This window comes from Saimiri boliviensis, chromosome 4 (assembly GCF_048565385.1).
Source record: "Saimiri boliviensis isolate mSaiBol1 chromosome 4, mSaiBol1.pri, whole genome shotgun sequence".
Classification (NCBI taxonomy): domain Eukaryota; kingdom Metazoa; phylum Chordata; class Mammalia; order Primates; family Cebidae; genus Saimiri; species Saimiri boliviensis.
Window position 1 is genome coordinate 12119983 of NC_133452.1, and position 17147 is coordinate 12137129.

At 51.6% G+C, this 17147-nt stretch overlaps 1 protein-coding gene across 9 annotated transcripts in view; it reads right to left on the reverse strand.

Moving 5' to 3' along the window:
* Positions 1-17147, reverse strand: part of SYNJ2 (synaptojanin 2) — a 122080-nt gene that overhangs the window by 44221 nt on the left and 60712 nt on the right. For 5 of the 9 annotated variants that reach the window (XM_010344300.3, XM_010344301.3, XM_010344299.3 and 2 more), the window contains exon 5: positions 11388-11471. In XM_010344300.3, coding sequence (XP_010342602.1) covers positions 11388-11471 — 84 coding nt within the window. The other 4 variants (XM_074397196.1, XM_074397198.1, XM_010344305.3 and 1 more) reach the window with 4 other exon arrangements.

The following is a 17147-nucleotide window of genomic DNA, read 5'->3' on the forward strand; positions in this document are numbered from 1 at the left end:
CGATAGTGATTCTTCCTGCTCTGCAAACCGAGGAGGCAGTGGTTTTTCCCATTCTCCTTCCCCTGCAGCCACCAGGCCACCTCTGCAGCCCTGTCAGGGCTCAGGAAGGCTGAGCTCTCTGGATTCAGCTAACAGTGCTCCAAATTCAGGTCTAGGAGCCTCAAGTCTGGCTTTGCTGCTGCTTAGTCCTAACTGTAACATGACCACGTCTGGTGCAATTCTTCCACAGACAGCAGTTCCAATGTAAGATTATGAGGTAGATACCGGATCCTAAGCTCTCTGATAGCACAGAGGTCAGTGAAGCCAACTAGGGAGACAGAAACTGCTTCTCAGCCTCCTTTATGCCTTCAGGGACATCAGTTTCCCCCTAAAATCTGAGTCATCCTAATGATCAAATTTACCTTATTATTTATTAATATAACTATTTAATACTCAACTTAAAAAAAAAAACATTTAAAATACATATTGTCACTGGAGCCAGCTTAAAGGGGCTTTCACTGGCCAAGTCTGGGATAATCTGAACATCAAACTATATGAGGATAGTAATGGATTATAACCTGGTGAATAAAATAGAAATCCATGAATCTATACTAATGATAACTGGATGGATGAATGGGTAGATGGGTGGGTGGATGGGTGGGTTGATGGATGAATAAATGAACAGATGGGTGGATGGATGAATGAATAGCTGAGTGGACGGATGGGTGGGTGGGTGGGTAGATGGATGGATGGATGGATGGATAGCTGAGTGGATGGGTAGATGGGTGGATGGATAGGTGGGTGGGTGAATGGATGGATAGATGAATGGGTGGATGGCTGAATTGATGGATACTGGGTGGATGGATGGGGGATAGATGGATAGGTACATGGATGGATGGATACTAGGTGGATGGATGGGTGGGTGGATGGATGGATGAGTGGATGCCTCAGTAGATGGACAGGTGGGTGGATGTGAGGATGAATGGATGGGTGGGTGAATGAGTAGAATAAAGATGAATGGATGGGTAAGTGGGTGAGTGAGTGGATGGATGGCTGGGTGGATGGCTGGCTGGATTGCTGGATGGGTGGATGACTGGCTGTGGACAAGTGGCTGGATAGGTGGGTAGGTGGGTGGATGGGTGGATGAGTGAGTAGAGGGGTGGGTGGATGGGTAGATGAGTGAGTAGATGGGTGGGTGGATGGGTGGATGAATAGATGGATGAATGGATGGGTGAATGGGTGACAGATGGGTGAATCAGTGTGCAGGTGGGTAGGTGTGTAGGTGGGTGAATGGGGAAGAAGAGAGCTGTACAGTAAAATACGAAGTGATAAATTTGGAGGAAATCATTTTAAAAATCATCATTTTACAACTGTCATAGTAAATAATTGTTCAGCAAAAGTTACCTGCTGATGATAAATCTTAAGGGAAAGTTTAACGAGAAGCAGGATACCAGCATGGTCTCAAAGTATCTCCCATAGATTGCTGATTAGTAGAAAGGGAAATCATTAACCATAAGTGGAGAAACTGAGTAGGACCTTGACTAGGTGACCAAAGTCAACGTCACCAGTGAGGGGCAGATGGACGCAATGTGCCTCCAGCTCTGGTACCCTATGAAGGACATAGCGTCATGTAGGTAGCATTCTGGCCAGGCATCCGTACACTGAATGTGCTCATAATGAAACACAGGAAAATCTAAAGGGAGGGACCCTCAATTTAAAGGAAAAGAAGACTTGCATTCTCCAAAACATCAGTGTTTTGAAAGACAGAAAGCCAAGGAACAGACATAGGTTAAAAGACTAGAGACATGACAAGCAAATGCAGTATGTGATGCTGGACTCAAGGGGGGAAAGGTGCTTCAACCGTCGTTGGGACAACTGATACATGTGGAATATTGCCTGCAGATGAGATTGACGTATTTGCCACTGTTAAATCTCCCAAATGTGAAATTTATACTATGGTGATGTAAGAGAGTGTATTTTGCACTTAAGAGACATTGATGTGGTTTGGACGTGTGTCCCTTCCAAATCTCCAGTGTTGGAGTGGGGCCTGGCAGGAGGTGTTTGGGTCATATGGGCTGATCTGTCATGAATGGCTTGGTGACAACCCCATGGTGATGAATGAGTTCTCACTAATTCATAGGAGAGCTGGTTGTTGAAAGGAGCCTGTAACCTCCCTCTCCTCGCTCCCTCTCTCACCATATGACACACTGGCTCCCCTTCTTCTTCCACCCTGACTGTAAGCTTCCTGAGGCCCTCCCCAGAAACACATGCTGGCACCATGCTTCCTGTACAGCCTGCAGAACCATGAGCCAAATAAACCTCTTTTCTTTATAAATTACCCAGCCTCAGGTATTCCTTTACAGCAAGGCAAATGGACTAACACAAATGTGATATATACAACCTACTCTCAAACGGCTCAAAAAATAATGTGTGTGTGGCAAAAGGTTAAGATTTAGTGAATCTGAGTGAAAGACATATGGGAACTCCCTCTTTTGTTCTTAAACTCTGTAGGTCTGAAATTATTTCAAGAATAAATTGTTAAAAATGCACTCTTCAGTTTTGCTTCTGTTTGAGTGTTGTAAAAGTAATGTAATTAGATTTATCTATGTTATGAGATGTGGCTATTACCATCCTTCGTGTATTATTTTATAACTCTCAACACTACGGGTGATACAACTGCCCACCTCAGACTCAAGAAAAGCACACGCCTAGAGAACTGGTTTCTCAGCAATAGATGTAAAGATTCTTTGGAGAAGGTTTCCTTTTCTTCTTTCTTTTTTTTTTTTTTTTTTTTTTTTGTGAGACAGGGTTTTACTCTGTTGCCCAGGCTGGAGTGCAGTGATGCAATCACAGCTCACTGCAGCCTCAGCCTCTCACATTCAAATGATCTTCCCACCAGCCTCCCAAGTAGCTGGGACTACAAGTGTACACCACAACACCTGCTTATTTGTTTTTTAAATTTTTTGTAGAGATAGGGTTTTACCATGTTGCCCAGGTTGGTCTTGAACTCCCAGACTCAAGCAATCTGCCCACCTCAGCCTCTCAAAGTACTGAGATTACAGTCATGAGCCATTGTGCCCAGTCAGGTTTTTCTGTATAAACAGTTCAGCAAAGTCCCAAATCCTTTTCAGTCCTAAGACACTTTGGTCACAAGCCAAGTGAGTGCAAAAACAAGGCATCCTGGCGGTCAGCTAATGGGAGCTCCTAGGAAAGGCTCACCCTAGACTCCGTCATTTTGCTGCCTGTTGCCTGTCCTCCTTTTCCCTGATGGCCATCAACACCGGGCTGAGGACATCTCAGATCATTTGAAAACTTTCACGGCCCTGCACCCCTGAGAAGGCTGCTCCATCCTGCACCCTGAAGGAAGTCAGCAGGTCTGTGACCTCTCAGCCACCCTGACAGGTCACCAAGGGCTGAAACCCAAGAGACTGGCTACCTGCTGGCTGGTTGTCAGTCATCACAAGAAATCTGTCCTGGCTTCAGGGATGAGCGGCAGCTGCTTATAGGATCATTCCCATGGGAGCACAGTAAGAAGAGAATACAAGCTCAGCAGGCCAGGGCTGAGGAGCCTGGGTCTCCATCATGACGAGTTCTATTACTGGACGCGTCTAACTCTCTCTCCGAGTCATAACCCAAAGCCTCTTCTTTTAATCAGGTGGAAATGGCTGCACAGATGGCTGGACCTAGCCGTCTCCAATCCCCAGGCTCTGTAGCTCCCCTGTTAACATATACACTGCATTATCAGTCAGCAGTCCATCCCTCAGTTACTGAGCGCCCTCCGAATCAACACGCCATTATGTATCGTGGAAAGGCAGGAAAGAGATGGGAGACGCTGAATCCCCTGCCCTGGGTGATTACACCCAACCAGGACCCTCCATGGAAAGACCCAGAAGCAGTTTCTAACAAGTCTGCACGAGTGCAAATCAGTTTGACAGAAACTGCGCCCTTGCGTATGGGGAGCAGGAGGCATAACAGGGTGAAATGAGGCACCTGCCGGTGATGTGGCTCCTTCAATCATGTCGGCGAGGACTCAGGAAACGTGGCAAACAGATGGCAAGCCCTGGAAGCAGCCGCCCACCGCAGAAGGGCACCGCCGGGACAGGGGCTGCAGCACATCTCTTCCGAGGCCTCCGGCTTGTCTTTTGTCCTGGACTTAGGCAACCATTCCATGTGGACAGGGCTGGGTCCTGCTGTCACAGGCATGGTCAATTCCCCCCGCAGTGGCTAGTCCGATGTCACTGCTGACAACAAACCTTTCTACCTGGGAGTACTAAGAAGTCAGGGGCACCACCCCTAGGTGAGTGAGCAGAGCAGGGAATGGGCAGAACGGACCTGTAAGTCTAGACCAGTGGTTCTCAGAGTGTGATGGCTGGACCTCTTCTGGGTGCTTGTTAGAAATGCAGTCCTGGGCCCATCCCCCATCTGCTGAGCCAGACTCTCCAGGGGTGGGACCAGGAATCTGTGTTTTAACAAGCCCAATAGGCGATGCCTATGCACACACACTGAAGTTTGAGTGGCTCTGGTTTTGACTTATTTCTGGACTTGTTACATTCCCCTTTGGCTCAGGTTGCAAATGCCCATGAAGGGGGTGGAAGGTACAGCAGGGAAGACAGCTCCAGGGACCGTGTGCACACGTACAGAGCTATGTCTACACCTGCAGAGCTGTGTCCACACTTGCAGAGCTATGTGCACACCTGCAGAGCTGTGTGCACACCTGCAGAGCTGTGTCTACACCTGCAGTTGTGTGCACACCTGCAGAGTTGTGTGCACACCTGCAGAGCTGTGTGCACACCTACAGAGCTGTGTCTACATCTGCAGAGCTGTGTCTACACCTGCAGAGTTGTGTGCACAGCTGCAGAGCTGTGTCTACATCTGCAGAGCTGTGTGCACACCTGCAGAGCTGTGTCCACCCTGCAGAGCTGTGTCTACACCTGCAGAGCTGTGTGCACACCTGCAGAGCTGTGTCTACACCTGCAGAGCTGTCTCTATACCTGCAGAGCTGTCTACCCCTGCAGGGCTGTGTCTACACCTGCAGAGCTGTCTCTACACCTGCAGAGCTGTGTGCACACCTGCAGAGCTGTCGCTACACCTGCAGATCTGTGTGCACACCTGCAGAGCTGTGTGCACACCTGCAGAGCTGTGTCTACCCCTGCAGGGCTGTGTCTACACCTGCAGAGCTGTCTCTACACCTGCAGGGCTGTATGCCTACCAGCAGAGGCAAGTCCTCACCTACAGTGCCTCAGGGACACCCTGACCAGGCCCAGCTTGTCACAGCTGCTTCCTTGGGCCTCAGGCTGGGTCCCTCCATCCCTTAAACAAGTTCTGTGACTGGGCTTGTCTAACTGACTCTCCCTGAGTCATAACCCAAAGTCACTTCTTCTAAGCAAGCGGAAAGGCAGCACAGGGAGGCCTCGGGCAAAAGCGGAGGGAGCTGGGGCCTCCTGTTCTCCCTGGAGCTCACCCTCCGGGAAGCATCCTTTTTGTCTGGGTTCCTAGGCCTCATAGGCTTCCTCCCTTCTGTCCTACTCTGACAATGACCAGCATCTACCTTCTCTGGAGTCACCTAATCCTGAGGTCAATGAGCGTCAGAAGCCACAGGAACGAGCTGCAGGTGGGGGCAGGGGCCACCACTGTGGCTGCATTGTGTAGCTTCCCTTCTCCTCTACCCCATCCTCCTCCCCTCTGAGCAAAGGGTCAGTTACTCTTATCTGGTCCCTAAACTCATTAGTTCAATCCTATAGCCCACGGGCTGAGTTTAGGGAGACAGCCATTAGGACAGTCAGGGTCTGGAGAACTCTAGGCTGCGGGAAGCGCAGCGGTCTCTCCATCAGCAGTCAGGAGGCCCGAGGACCGCAGACAGCACCTCACACCTTTCCCCTACACCCCACCACTCCTACCTTGCTTAAGGCTGCCCGAAAATCTCAGTTCAGCAGCCTCCCATCTGGTGTCTTTCCCCTCCAAACGAACGCTTTCTAGACTTCTGTCTAATCGTGTCTCCATCAGGCAGTCCTTTAGCCAGAGCCCGGCGTGTGCTGGAGCCAGCTCCTGCAGGTGTGCAAGCCGGCTGTGTACCCAGCCTGTCCTGACTCTGAGCTCAGTGACGTGGAGCTGCTAGGCTCAAAGTGGCCACGATGGGAAAACTTACACCACAGCAATGGACAAAGGCCACAACCAGAGCTCCCTGTACCTGGTCTGACCCCAGTAAAACTGCTCTGCCAGCACAGCTCTGAGAGGTTCCCATACTTTCCTGCATGCACACTGGAGTCACCTACGGGTCTTCAAAAAGGACAGCTGCCTGGCTCCTGGCCCCAGATATTGTGACTTAATCTGTATAGTATCAACCTGGGCATCAGGATTTTTAAAGCTCCCCAGGGGAGTCTTCTGAGCAGCAAGGTTGGGGAGTACTGCCTGAGTAGCTGGTATTATGGGATGTAGACTCCTCAGTGTAGCGTCCACAGGGCCTTGACCGGGCCCTGCTCACCTCTCCCATCTGTCCTCCCATTCCCTCATGCCCAGGACTCCAAGAAGCTATCCAGAGACACTCCCTGGATCTCTGTGATCCCAGGGGTTACAATATCTGCACCCACAGTTCCCTCTGCAAGGGCTGCCTTCCTTGCTCGAGTGCATCTTCCTCATCCTCCGCCGTCTGGACCCTTGGGCAGCCCCCCATAACACCCTCAGCCTGGGAGAGCTGCCCTGGGGTCCCTGCCTTCCTCCAGCACGGCTGTATCCACACAACACTGCCATGTCCTGGCCCCTGCTCCTTGAAGGCAGGGACTGTATCTGATCCCCCGTGCCCCATACACCTGGGAGATGCTCAGTGAACGGCTGGGGTGAATAAATGGCTTCAGCTGGAGTCACTGATTTACCAGGAGTCTGTGAGGGATGACAGATAAGACACCCCAGGAAGCTGTCTTCACATCATCACATGTCACGGCGTCCCGGCGAAGACAGGAGGAAATTCCCATTCAGTGCTCAGGACACCAAAAGCCATACTTCTCTGAGGCCGCCGGTGGCTTTATCTCCTGGGTGTCATCATTTGTTTCTATTAGTATCAATATCAGCTGCCATTTTGAGCACTTTTTAGGTTCTAGATACTGTGTTAAATTCTTATTTTTTTTAATTTTTTTGACAGAGTCTTACTCTGTTGCCCAGGCTAGAGTGCAGAGTGGTGTGATCTCAGCTCACTGCAAACTCCACCTCCCAGGTTCAAGTGATTCTCCTGCCTCAGCCTCCTGAGTTACTGGGATTACAGGAACCTGCCATCATGCCTGGCTAATTTTTGCTTTTTTAGGAGAGATAGGGTTTCACCATGTTGGCCAGGCTCATCTTAAACTCCTGACTTCAAGTGATCCATCCACCTCGGCCGCCCGAAGTGCTGGGATTATAGGCGTGAGCCGCTGTGCCAAGCCAAATTCTTATATTATGCTCATTAATCCTCTCTAGAACTCCTATAAGGTAGGTATTGTTAGCCCCATTTTACAGAAAAGCAAACTAAGGCTTGGCACAGATAAGATCCTCTCATGGTCACGAAGTGGGGGAGCCAGAGTTTGAATTTGAGCCCAGGTCTGCATAGCTTCAAAGCTCGTCACTTTCATACACTGGCTGTGAGTGCGGTTCTTTCTGCGGTGGCTGTGGGGACACTTGGAACAAGTGTCAGCTTCCTTCCCGCATGCACAGGACCTACGGCACGCACTGTGGGCACCAATTCCACTGTTTCCCTTCACCCTAACCTCTTCACTGATTTTTGAAACTGTTACTACTACAAGCCATCCATCTCATGTCTTTTTTGGAACAAACAAAGGTACACACCAAAGTGCCCATGCCGAAACCATGCATCCACGAACTTGGCGAATGGTTTCCAGCGGGGAAGAGGGACGACGGGACAAGAGGGGTCTGTTCTACTCAGCATCGTCCTCGGTTTGGTTCAGTTGCAGGAAACTTCAAAACAGAGACTGGACTTACCTTGGCAAGGCACGTGTCTGTACAGCCCTCTTAAGGGGAGGAAGATTCTACAATGACCAGGGGAGCAAAGTTGTCAGCCACAGACACAGATCATAAATAGATTCTCTAACCAGCTAGACGAGGGAGGAATTCGCTTGAAGGGTGAAATCTCAGTGTGGCTATTTATAAACTGCACAACCCATTTACACAGTAAAAATGAAATTTATTAAAGGTACACGGCTGCTAGAAATGGAGTCAGGAAGTACTGAAGGCACCGTTCCCAGGAAAACACGCAGAAAAATCCTCACCCACTGCCCTCTGCCCTATCCTGTTGGGCTCTGGGTCTCCAACGGCAGCCACCAAGAAGGGATCGCATTGCAACCTAATGTACAAGCTTCTCCTCCAGAATCTTTGCACTTTTCATCTAACCTAAGTAAAGGAGGAAGAGAAAAAGCTCAAAGTGGAGAAAAATAACCAGAAGCGACCTTGGGCTTGACAGTGACAGTTCAAGCCGGTGAGGGTGGCCGGCCACTTCCCTGCCCTCCTGGCCTCCTCTGAAGGTGACTTAGTCTCTCTTTCACGAAGAGTGGTATTTAGAGGCTAAACACGGGTATTAGGCCCAAAGGTTAGCAAGTCCTTAGTAAGATAAAAGGAACACTAAAGCCTTCTGCAACTTGTTTTGAAGAAACCATGGAGGCCAGGCGCGGTGGCTCATGTCTGTAATCCTAGCACTCTGGGAGACCGAGGCAGGTGGCTTACTTGAGGTCAGGAGTTCAAAACCATCCTGGCCAACGTGATGAAACACAGTCTCTACCAAAAACACACAAAAAATTAGCCGGCAATGGTGGTGGGTACCTGTAGTCCCAGCTACTTGTGAGGCTGAGGCAGGAGAATCACTTGAACCCGGGAGGCGGAGGTTGCAGTGAGCCGAGAGCACACCATTGCACTCCAGCCTGGGTGTGGGGTGACAGCATGAGACTGTTTCAAAAAAGAAAAAAAAAAAAAAAAAGGGGGGGGGAGGGAGGGAGGGAGGGAGAACCATGGAGGCTCTGGCACAGCACGAGTGTTAGGCATTTAAGGGGGTGAAACAGCTGCCAAAAAGCTGAGGCCTCGGGGTCCACTGCTCCTGGCCTCTGACGGACTGAGGCACAGTTATCCCACGGAGGGCCAGGCTGCACCTGAGGCAGCACGGAGGTCAAGGTGGAGACTGAAATGAAATCCCAGAGGGGAATGGCAGAAAGGCGTGGTGTTTTTAGATGAGGGAGATGAGAACACCAAGAGTCTTAGAAACAGGACAGAAGGCAGCCAAAGGAGTTGGGAGGCCTTAGCAAAGATTCAGGAGGAGACAGCCTCCCAGGGCCGAGGGCAAGTCACACGGAGAAGAATCAGACTTGCTCCTGCGTACCTGAAACACTTAGAGTCGGACAGACACAGTGGCGCAATACAGGACGGACTTGCCAAGAGTTGGAACCAGTCGTGGTCTGGAGGAAGGACCCCTGAACTGGCTGGGTGTGGTGGTCATGCCTGGCATCCCAGCACTTTGGGAGGCTGAGGCAGGTGGATCACATGAGGTCCGGAGTTTGAGACCAGCCTGGCTAACGTGGCAAAACCTCATCTCTACTAAAAATACAACAAAATTAGCCAGGCATGGTGGTGAGCACCTGTAGTCTCAGCCACTTGGGGTGCTGAGGGAGGAGAATGGCTTGAACCTGGGAGGTGCAGGTTGCGGTGAGCCAAGATCACACCACTGCACTCCAGCTTGGGTGACAGAGCGAGACTCTGTCTAAAAAAAACAAAAACAAAAGCAACCTCTGTACTGAGAGTTAGAGTGTGGACTGGATGAATTTCAGAGGGTCCTTCCCAAATCCTAAGAATCCATCACGACCGTGCCCCTAACGTCTGGATTTCTTACCAACTTTACATGAGACACAGCACAGTCTCCCTGTCTCCTTTCTGTGCCATATTCATCCGATCAATTCTTTCATTCTCCTGAAGACAGAGCTCAAGACGTTTCCCAAGGAACACTCCACTTTTAAAGAAAATCAAGTTTTGAAAACCCTTTTGGAATGTCTGGAATGGGAAATCTACAGGTAAAGAAAGCAGATGAACTGCTGAGGTGGCCCGAGGGAGACCTGGAGGGCATGGGAGAGACCGCTAATGAGGACAGTTTTTTAGTGGTGATCAAAGTGCTCTTAGATTACAGTGGTGTTTACACAACTCTGTAAATGCGGTGAAAGTACCAAGTTGTAAGCTTTAAATGGGTGTGTAACTTAGAAGACAATAAAGCTGTTTTTCCCGAAACCTCCTCTGGGCAGTCATCCGGAGGAGTTTCTACGTCACAACTGTCCTTGGGAGCGTTTCTCTAGAGGCCACCAGTTATCTCGGGTAGCGTGGTGGTCTCTTTCTAGTGGAAAGACTGAAAATTAATGAAGCCTTTTCTCTCCACCAGAGCGTGGAGCCTAAACGAGACCTCCATTCATCCATCTCAGTGCCCAGGCTGACCAGGTACTTCGCCAATGCTGTCAGTGCAGCATGCCAACAGCCATGGGGTCAAGTGACTCACCTGCTCCTGGCACAGGGTAAAGTCAAGAAGCTGAACCCAAGACTGGGGACCCTGAGTCCAGCGATGTCAAACACTCCCTGGAACCTGGCAGATGGCACTCTGGGCCCTGGTAGCCACTGGCTGGCAACCCAAAGGCAGTCACACGAGAGCTGTCAGTAAGAAGAGCCGAGAGGCGACAAAGGCCCCGCATCCACGTCCCCTCAGGACAGGGAGGAGACTGGAGATGACTGGGGAAGACCGTCCAGTCCACTTGGCCCATAACCCACCTTGTTAAAGACCCTGGTGAAGGAGGCAGCACGTCATTCCATTGACGACCAATGTGTTCTTGGAACGCATCCCTAGCCTGAGCTCTTCCCAGGAGAAAGAATGCCAAATCTGTCTGGCACTGACCGGAGCCCTGCTTTGGATGGCAAGGGCTATTTTTAGAAATCACGGGAAGGCTGCGCACGTCTCGCGTGGCCTCTTGACAGGCGGCAGCGGGTGCCAGATCTACGCAGCCACAGAGCCTGCCTGAAGCCCTCTACGAGAGTCACCGCTCTCAGAAACGGCCTCAGTGCACCAGACTCCGGGTCTCACCTCCGGCAGCGCTAGCCAGGCACACACTTCGTGGGACTCACCCAGCAGGCTTCACTCGCTCGAGTTGACGGCTTCACACAGCACGCTTGCCCACCAGAAACAAAGGGGTGTCTGTGTTTTCCACACACACGTGCACACACACACACACACACCCCACACACGTGTACATACTTCAACAGCTCAGCTCAACACATCAGGGCTGAGGAAAAAGACTAGAAATAATGCGACGAAAGGAACACGTCAAAAGAAACATTCTGCAGCTGCTGAAGGGAACGGCAGGGCGGACAACGTCACAAGGGGACATTTAAGATTTTTCATGACCTACCTGAAGCCCTGGCTGCTCCCAAAACAGTGGAACCGAGCCTCTGATCTGGACAAAAGATGACACTCCATCGTCCATGTAAATCGTCTGCGGCACAAGGAAACAGAAGGGAGAGGGCTTCTCAATGAAACCGAATGTCCTGGGCTGGGTAACCGGATCCAGCTGCCTGTGACCTGACACCAGCCGGAATGAAGGGCAGACGGTGGACTTCAGCGTCTTCTGCTCCCCCACCTGGCGTGGCTGGCGATGCTTCCTGACCTCTGGCTGGATGCTGGGTGGGCATGCTGGCTGTTGACCAGCCTCCGAAGAAGGGTCTGCAGGGGGATCGGGCCTCCCAGGGTCTCCAGAAATTCACACTTCTAGGGCACAATCTTATCACTGCCCTGAAAATCCCAGCCACAACCCTCTGCCACCTCTTTTGTGAATAGAAGCCAATGTGTTCTGGAATTTCCCCTTCCTTATAACCCTCTATTTTTACCTTGGCGAATAGCTAAGCAGCAGAGAGCTATTAGAGAAGGACTGGATGAAATAAAGTGCACCCGTGATAGCCAAAAGACCTCACGGACTGTGCCAGCCAGTCTTGTACTTGACAATACAAGACTCAGCTTGACTGTGTACTTGGTCCTGGCCCTGCCCCACTGTGTTCTTAAACACACCACCCAGTCAGCACACACGACACGGTTTCCAAAGGCTTCCAGTGCGACAGCACCTGCAGAGAAACAAATGATCCTTACACTTTAAGACATCTATCTCCACCCCACCCACATGCACAGCTATTTCACAGTGTGCCTGCAGGCCTCCGATGACTGCAAGGGAGTTTTAAAAGGACAAGAAGTACGATCCTGAGTGCCAGCGGGGGCAGGCGGCGGCACTTATCAGATGCGGGGCCTTTATCTGCGCAATTCTAGCCTGGCCTGGCAGGGTGGCCTGGGTGCTCCTGTGGTCCTTTGCGTTCCTCACCGGCCTGCTCCCTTACAGGGTAGCTTTCCGCGCAGGCGAGATCACACTCAGGTCACACAGGCATGAGTCACTCGGCAGTGGAGGACCTGAAAATTAGAGCCACTGTTTCCCCGGACCACAGGAATGACCAGAGCCTGGAATCTGTATTGTCAAACTGGAATTCTATTCTTTAATCTCTGAAGGGAAAAAGCGTGCGTTGAGAACTTGAATCTGTTTCCAGAGACTGAGTACCAGCAAAGTTGTGACGCTTCATTCTTCTACTAACAAAACAGAATAAAATAGCAGGTTGCCTGAATGGCTGTAGACGTAGTTAACTAACATGAAATTAGTTAGATACAACTGACCAGCATGTGCGACCTGCACAGGCCCAGGTTCCTGGAAAAGAAACCAGTGAGGTCAATGTTTGTAATATAAAGACAATGTTTAGCAATACCCAGGCTGGGCGTGGTGGCCCACGCCCACAATCCCACCACTTTGGGAGGCCAACGTGGGAGGCTGGCTTGAGCCCGAAAGTTCAACACCAGCCTGGGCAATAAAGTGAGACCCCCATCTCTACAAAAACAATTTTTTAAAAGTTAGCCAGGTATGCTGAGGCACGCCTGTAGTCCCAGCTACTCGGGAGGCTGAGGCAAGAAAATCGCTTGAGCCCAGGAGGATGAGGCTGCAGTGAGCTATGACTGCACCACTGAGCTCCAACTGCGGCAACAGAGCAAGAGCCAGAAAAACACTGGACAGCAGAAACCAATGGCCACCATCTATTTCGATGAGAAATGTCTCCCTTCACTCTGCCTGCCATGTGCTAACAATGCAACTTTCGGTGTCAGGCCAGGCTCCTCTTGAGCTGAGACTCGCCCAGGACCAGCTTCTAAAAACACTGAGGGCCGTCTGTGCTCTGCACACCCCTCCCTCCCCACACTGGAGCAAGAAGAAAGGAGCTCCAAAGTCCTCCACCCGGTCCTCTGCAGGGAAACGGGCTACCCATCCTATCATCAGGACTGTCTTCTCTGTTCCCAAGGCGAGGGGCATAACTCGACTGTCAAACGCAAGTGATATGTTTCCATTCTGGGCAAACAGCTCTTACTGCCAGTGGAAGAAGTGACATCTCACTTCACACATGCCATTTTAACAGAGGGCACTTGGGGTGGGGAGGCAGGCAGAGAGCGGAAGCAGGAGACAAAGTGGGCACTAGTATTGGCACAAGCTGAGTCCGAATGCCACTTTGCAAACCCCCATTTTCCCATCAGGGTGGCCCTGAGCACATGACTTAGCCACCTTCATCCTCAGTTTCCCTCTCTCTACAGGAAGTTCATGTCCTTGTGCACAGAGAGGGGACGGGCAGTGAGGGATAAGTGAGGGGCATAGTCCCAGCACAGGGTAGCCACTCAAAAAATGGAGCTGTTTTCTCCTCCCCGGAGGCGCTGAGCCTATGAGTCCACACAAGGGCACCTGCTGGGGTCAGAGAGAGTTGGGCCCTGGGAAGAAGGAGGGATCCAAGAAGGGACGGACGAGAGGTGGGAGGGAGACCAAGATCAGCAGGGCCACAGGAGGAAGAGACGGAGGCCAAGCCAGGGCTGAGATCCCAGACTGGGCAGCCAGAGGGTGACCCTGAGCGGCGCTTCCAGAGCAGTGAGAACAGAAACCAAATGGCCAGAAAGAGAGAGGCTTGGGGCAGGAAAACTAGATGTACATATCCCTTCTCTCTGAAAGGCTTTTCTGCTGACCTTCTACTTCCGGTTACAGCATCTGCAAACCATTCTCTCCAAGTCTGCATTCCTGGGAGGACACAGTCATCCTAACTCCCTGCATGAGTCAGTGGCCTTATCTTGAATAGCCAAATATTTATCTTCCATGCTTTTTGTTTTTTAATAGACGGAGGGGACTTTTTGGTCTTGTTTTTCTTCATGGTGAGTCAGCACTGCAGAGCAAGCCCACCAGCTATGACTCAGCAGAGCCAAAAAGACTCAAGGCTTCCTCCCAAGGAGACTGAGATGCTATCTACACATGCACACAACATCTGTGCGTGCACACACACATGTGCAATCCACACGTCTGTATACAACACACAAATGCACACATGTACACATACACATGATGCACAAACAATACATACAGCACACATGACACCACACACATGTACACACATCACATGCATGTAACATGGATAACACATCAACACACACCATGCGCACACCACATACAACACATCAGCACACACACCACATATACATGCAACATGCATAACTCATCAACACACACCATACACACACTGCACACACACACAACATGCACAACACATCCACACACACCACACACTGCACACACACACCATGCACAACACAACATACACACCATACACACACCGCATACATACACACAACATGCACAATACATCAACACACACACCATACACACACCACATACATACACACAACATGCACAACACATCAACACACACCATGCACATACTGCATACACATACACTGCACACATACAACCCCTGCACACACACACAAACACACACACACACACGGCCTGCCTTGGAGGAGGAGGATTATTTATTCCTCCTAAGAAACATGCTAAACCAAAGCGAAAGTGGAGGTGCCACAGGGCCCCCCTTTTCTGGCTCCCTGAGAATTAATTCCTGAGAAGCTGATCTGCCTGCCACCGCAGGGAGAAGTCCCCATTGCAGGGAACCGGTCTGCTCCCAGTCTGGTTCCATCATTTGTTTGCCAGACAATGACCGCACAGCCACCTGTGGCATGCTCCACTTCCACATGGCCAGCAGGCCTGGCTGGGGACCCTCTTTCCTCTGCAGAGGCCCCAGGCCAGTGTGACTTGCCTCCCCAGCACGGCCCTCCTTCCAACCGGAGGCTCCGCACTCATTTCCTCAAAGTTGCTGCCTGCACCCTGGGGAGAGGCCGCTGAGACGCAGAGCCTGCCACTTCCTCCGCTGTCAGGTGGAGGGGAAGCCACGCTGCCTGTCAGAATGAGTCTACCCGAGGGTCTACAGGAGCAGGTTCAAGGTCTCCAGAAGCACTGGACAGTCTCCTCTTGTACCATAAGCAAAGCTGCGAGCTGTGTATGGAGGGCTTGTGACACCGTCCCGACCCGGGCCCTTGGTGGAGACTTTGGGTCCCTCCCCTGAGGGACCACTCCAGAATCCCAGCTGATTGCCAGCGTCTGAAACAGGTGAATCTCAACAGGGTCCCAGGCAGGACCAGGCAGGTTCCCCTGTGCCCCACGCCCGGTCCTCACGGGGCTGCATCTCTGAGCTCAGCAAGGACCTGCAGGCCGAGCCGAGCTCCTCCCAGCCTTGCTCCCCTCTCCTGACTCAACCTAGAAGAACCATCCTCAGCAGGCGGCCACGCAGCCAGGGACCCAGGCACGGCGGCAGGGCTGCCACTTCACAGGAGCATACTAACTGTGCATTCCACTTAATATCTTTTTTTTTTTTTTTCAGACAGACTCTTGCTCTGTCACCAGGCTGGAATGCAGAGATGCAATTTTGGCTCACTGTACCCTCTGCCTCACAGGTTCAAGAGATTCTCCTGCCTCAGCCTCTCAGGTAGCTGGGATTACAGGCGCATGCCACCATGCCCAGCTACTTTTTTATATTTTAGTAGAGATGGGTTTTCACCATGTTGGCCAGGATAGTCTTGATCTCCTGACCTCATGATCCGCCCACCTTGGCCTCCCAAACTGCTGGGATTACAGGCATGAGCCACAGCATCCGTCCATGTGTTTCATGTTTTAAAAAACAACTTAGATCAACCTAAGCATCTGTACTGCTATAAAGGGCCATAAACAAAAACACTCAGTGACTCCAGTGACAGGAAGAGGGGGCTCCCTTGCCACATACAAATGAAGCAACATGAGTTTCTTGCTTTTGAGGATTAGCCACTTCCCTCCAGCCATCTCTGCACCTCCTGCCTCTGCAATGTTTTAGAAAAGGGGCTGTCACACCTGTGTTTTTGGCCTGGAAGAATGCTGACCCCACACTGGGCCCGTGCCCTGGTCCTATGTATGCAGGAGGCACGAGCTGTCTCTGCTCCTCCAGTTCGCCCGTGTTTTCTTTCCACTTCATGCCCCCCGGCCTGCGCTGCACACGCTTCTCCCTGCCCTGGCTCTGTGGTGCTTCCCCTCACCCTCCAGGCAGGGGCTGCCAGCTGAACACTGCCTGTGGGAAGCACCACTTGGAAGGGTGGCAGCACCTGCCAGGGCCAGCCTCACCTGTCCCACTCCCGCTACGCCTGAGTCACAAACACCACTGCCCCCCATGCCCACCCACCCGGGAGCAGAGCCTGGAACCTGGCAGGCTCAATCAGGCTTTGCTGAAGGCCACGCAGATAACCGTGGACTCAGCGCTGGGAAGTGGCAGCTCTGCTTTCCGGGTGGCCAGACTGTCCAGGGTCTCTGATGGATGGGAGACACATCCTGAAATGCAGGCATCCAACCAAGAGCTGCTGTGGGTGCAAGGCCACCTTCCTGGGACCCCACTACATGTCTCGTGTTAACGAAGTCACCACAGGTTAAGTTACGCTCTCTGCGGGGGCGGGGGCAGCGTCCACGGCCGCTGCATCCGTGGGTGAGTGGCAGATGGCGGTACCCAGCTGTCTGTCAACGCCTGCTGCTCCTCAGAGTGAGGTCGGGCAGGGACTTCGTAAAGAGCAACCCTCCCTGTCTAGCCCAGAGCCCAGAGGAAGAAAAGGGATAAAAGCCACACACTAGGAAGCCCACAAAGGTTTATGGGAGCCAAGAAATCCCTCCCCCAGCCCCAGCAAGGAAGGGAGGTGGAGCACTGCC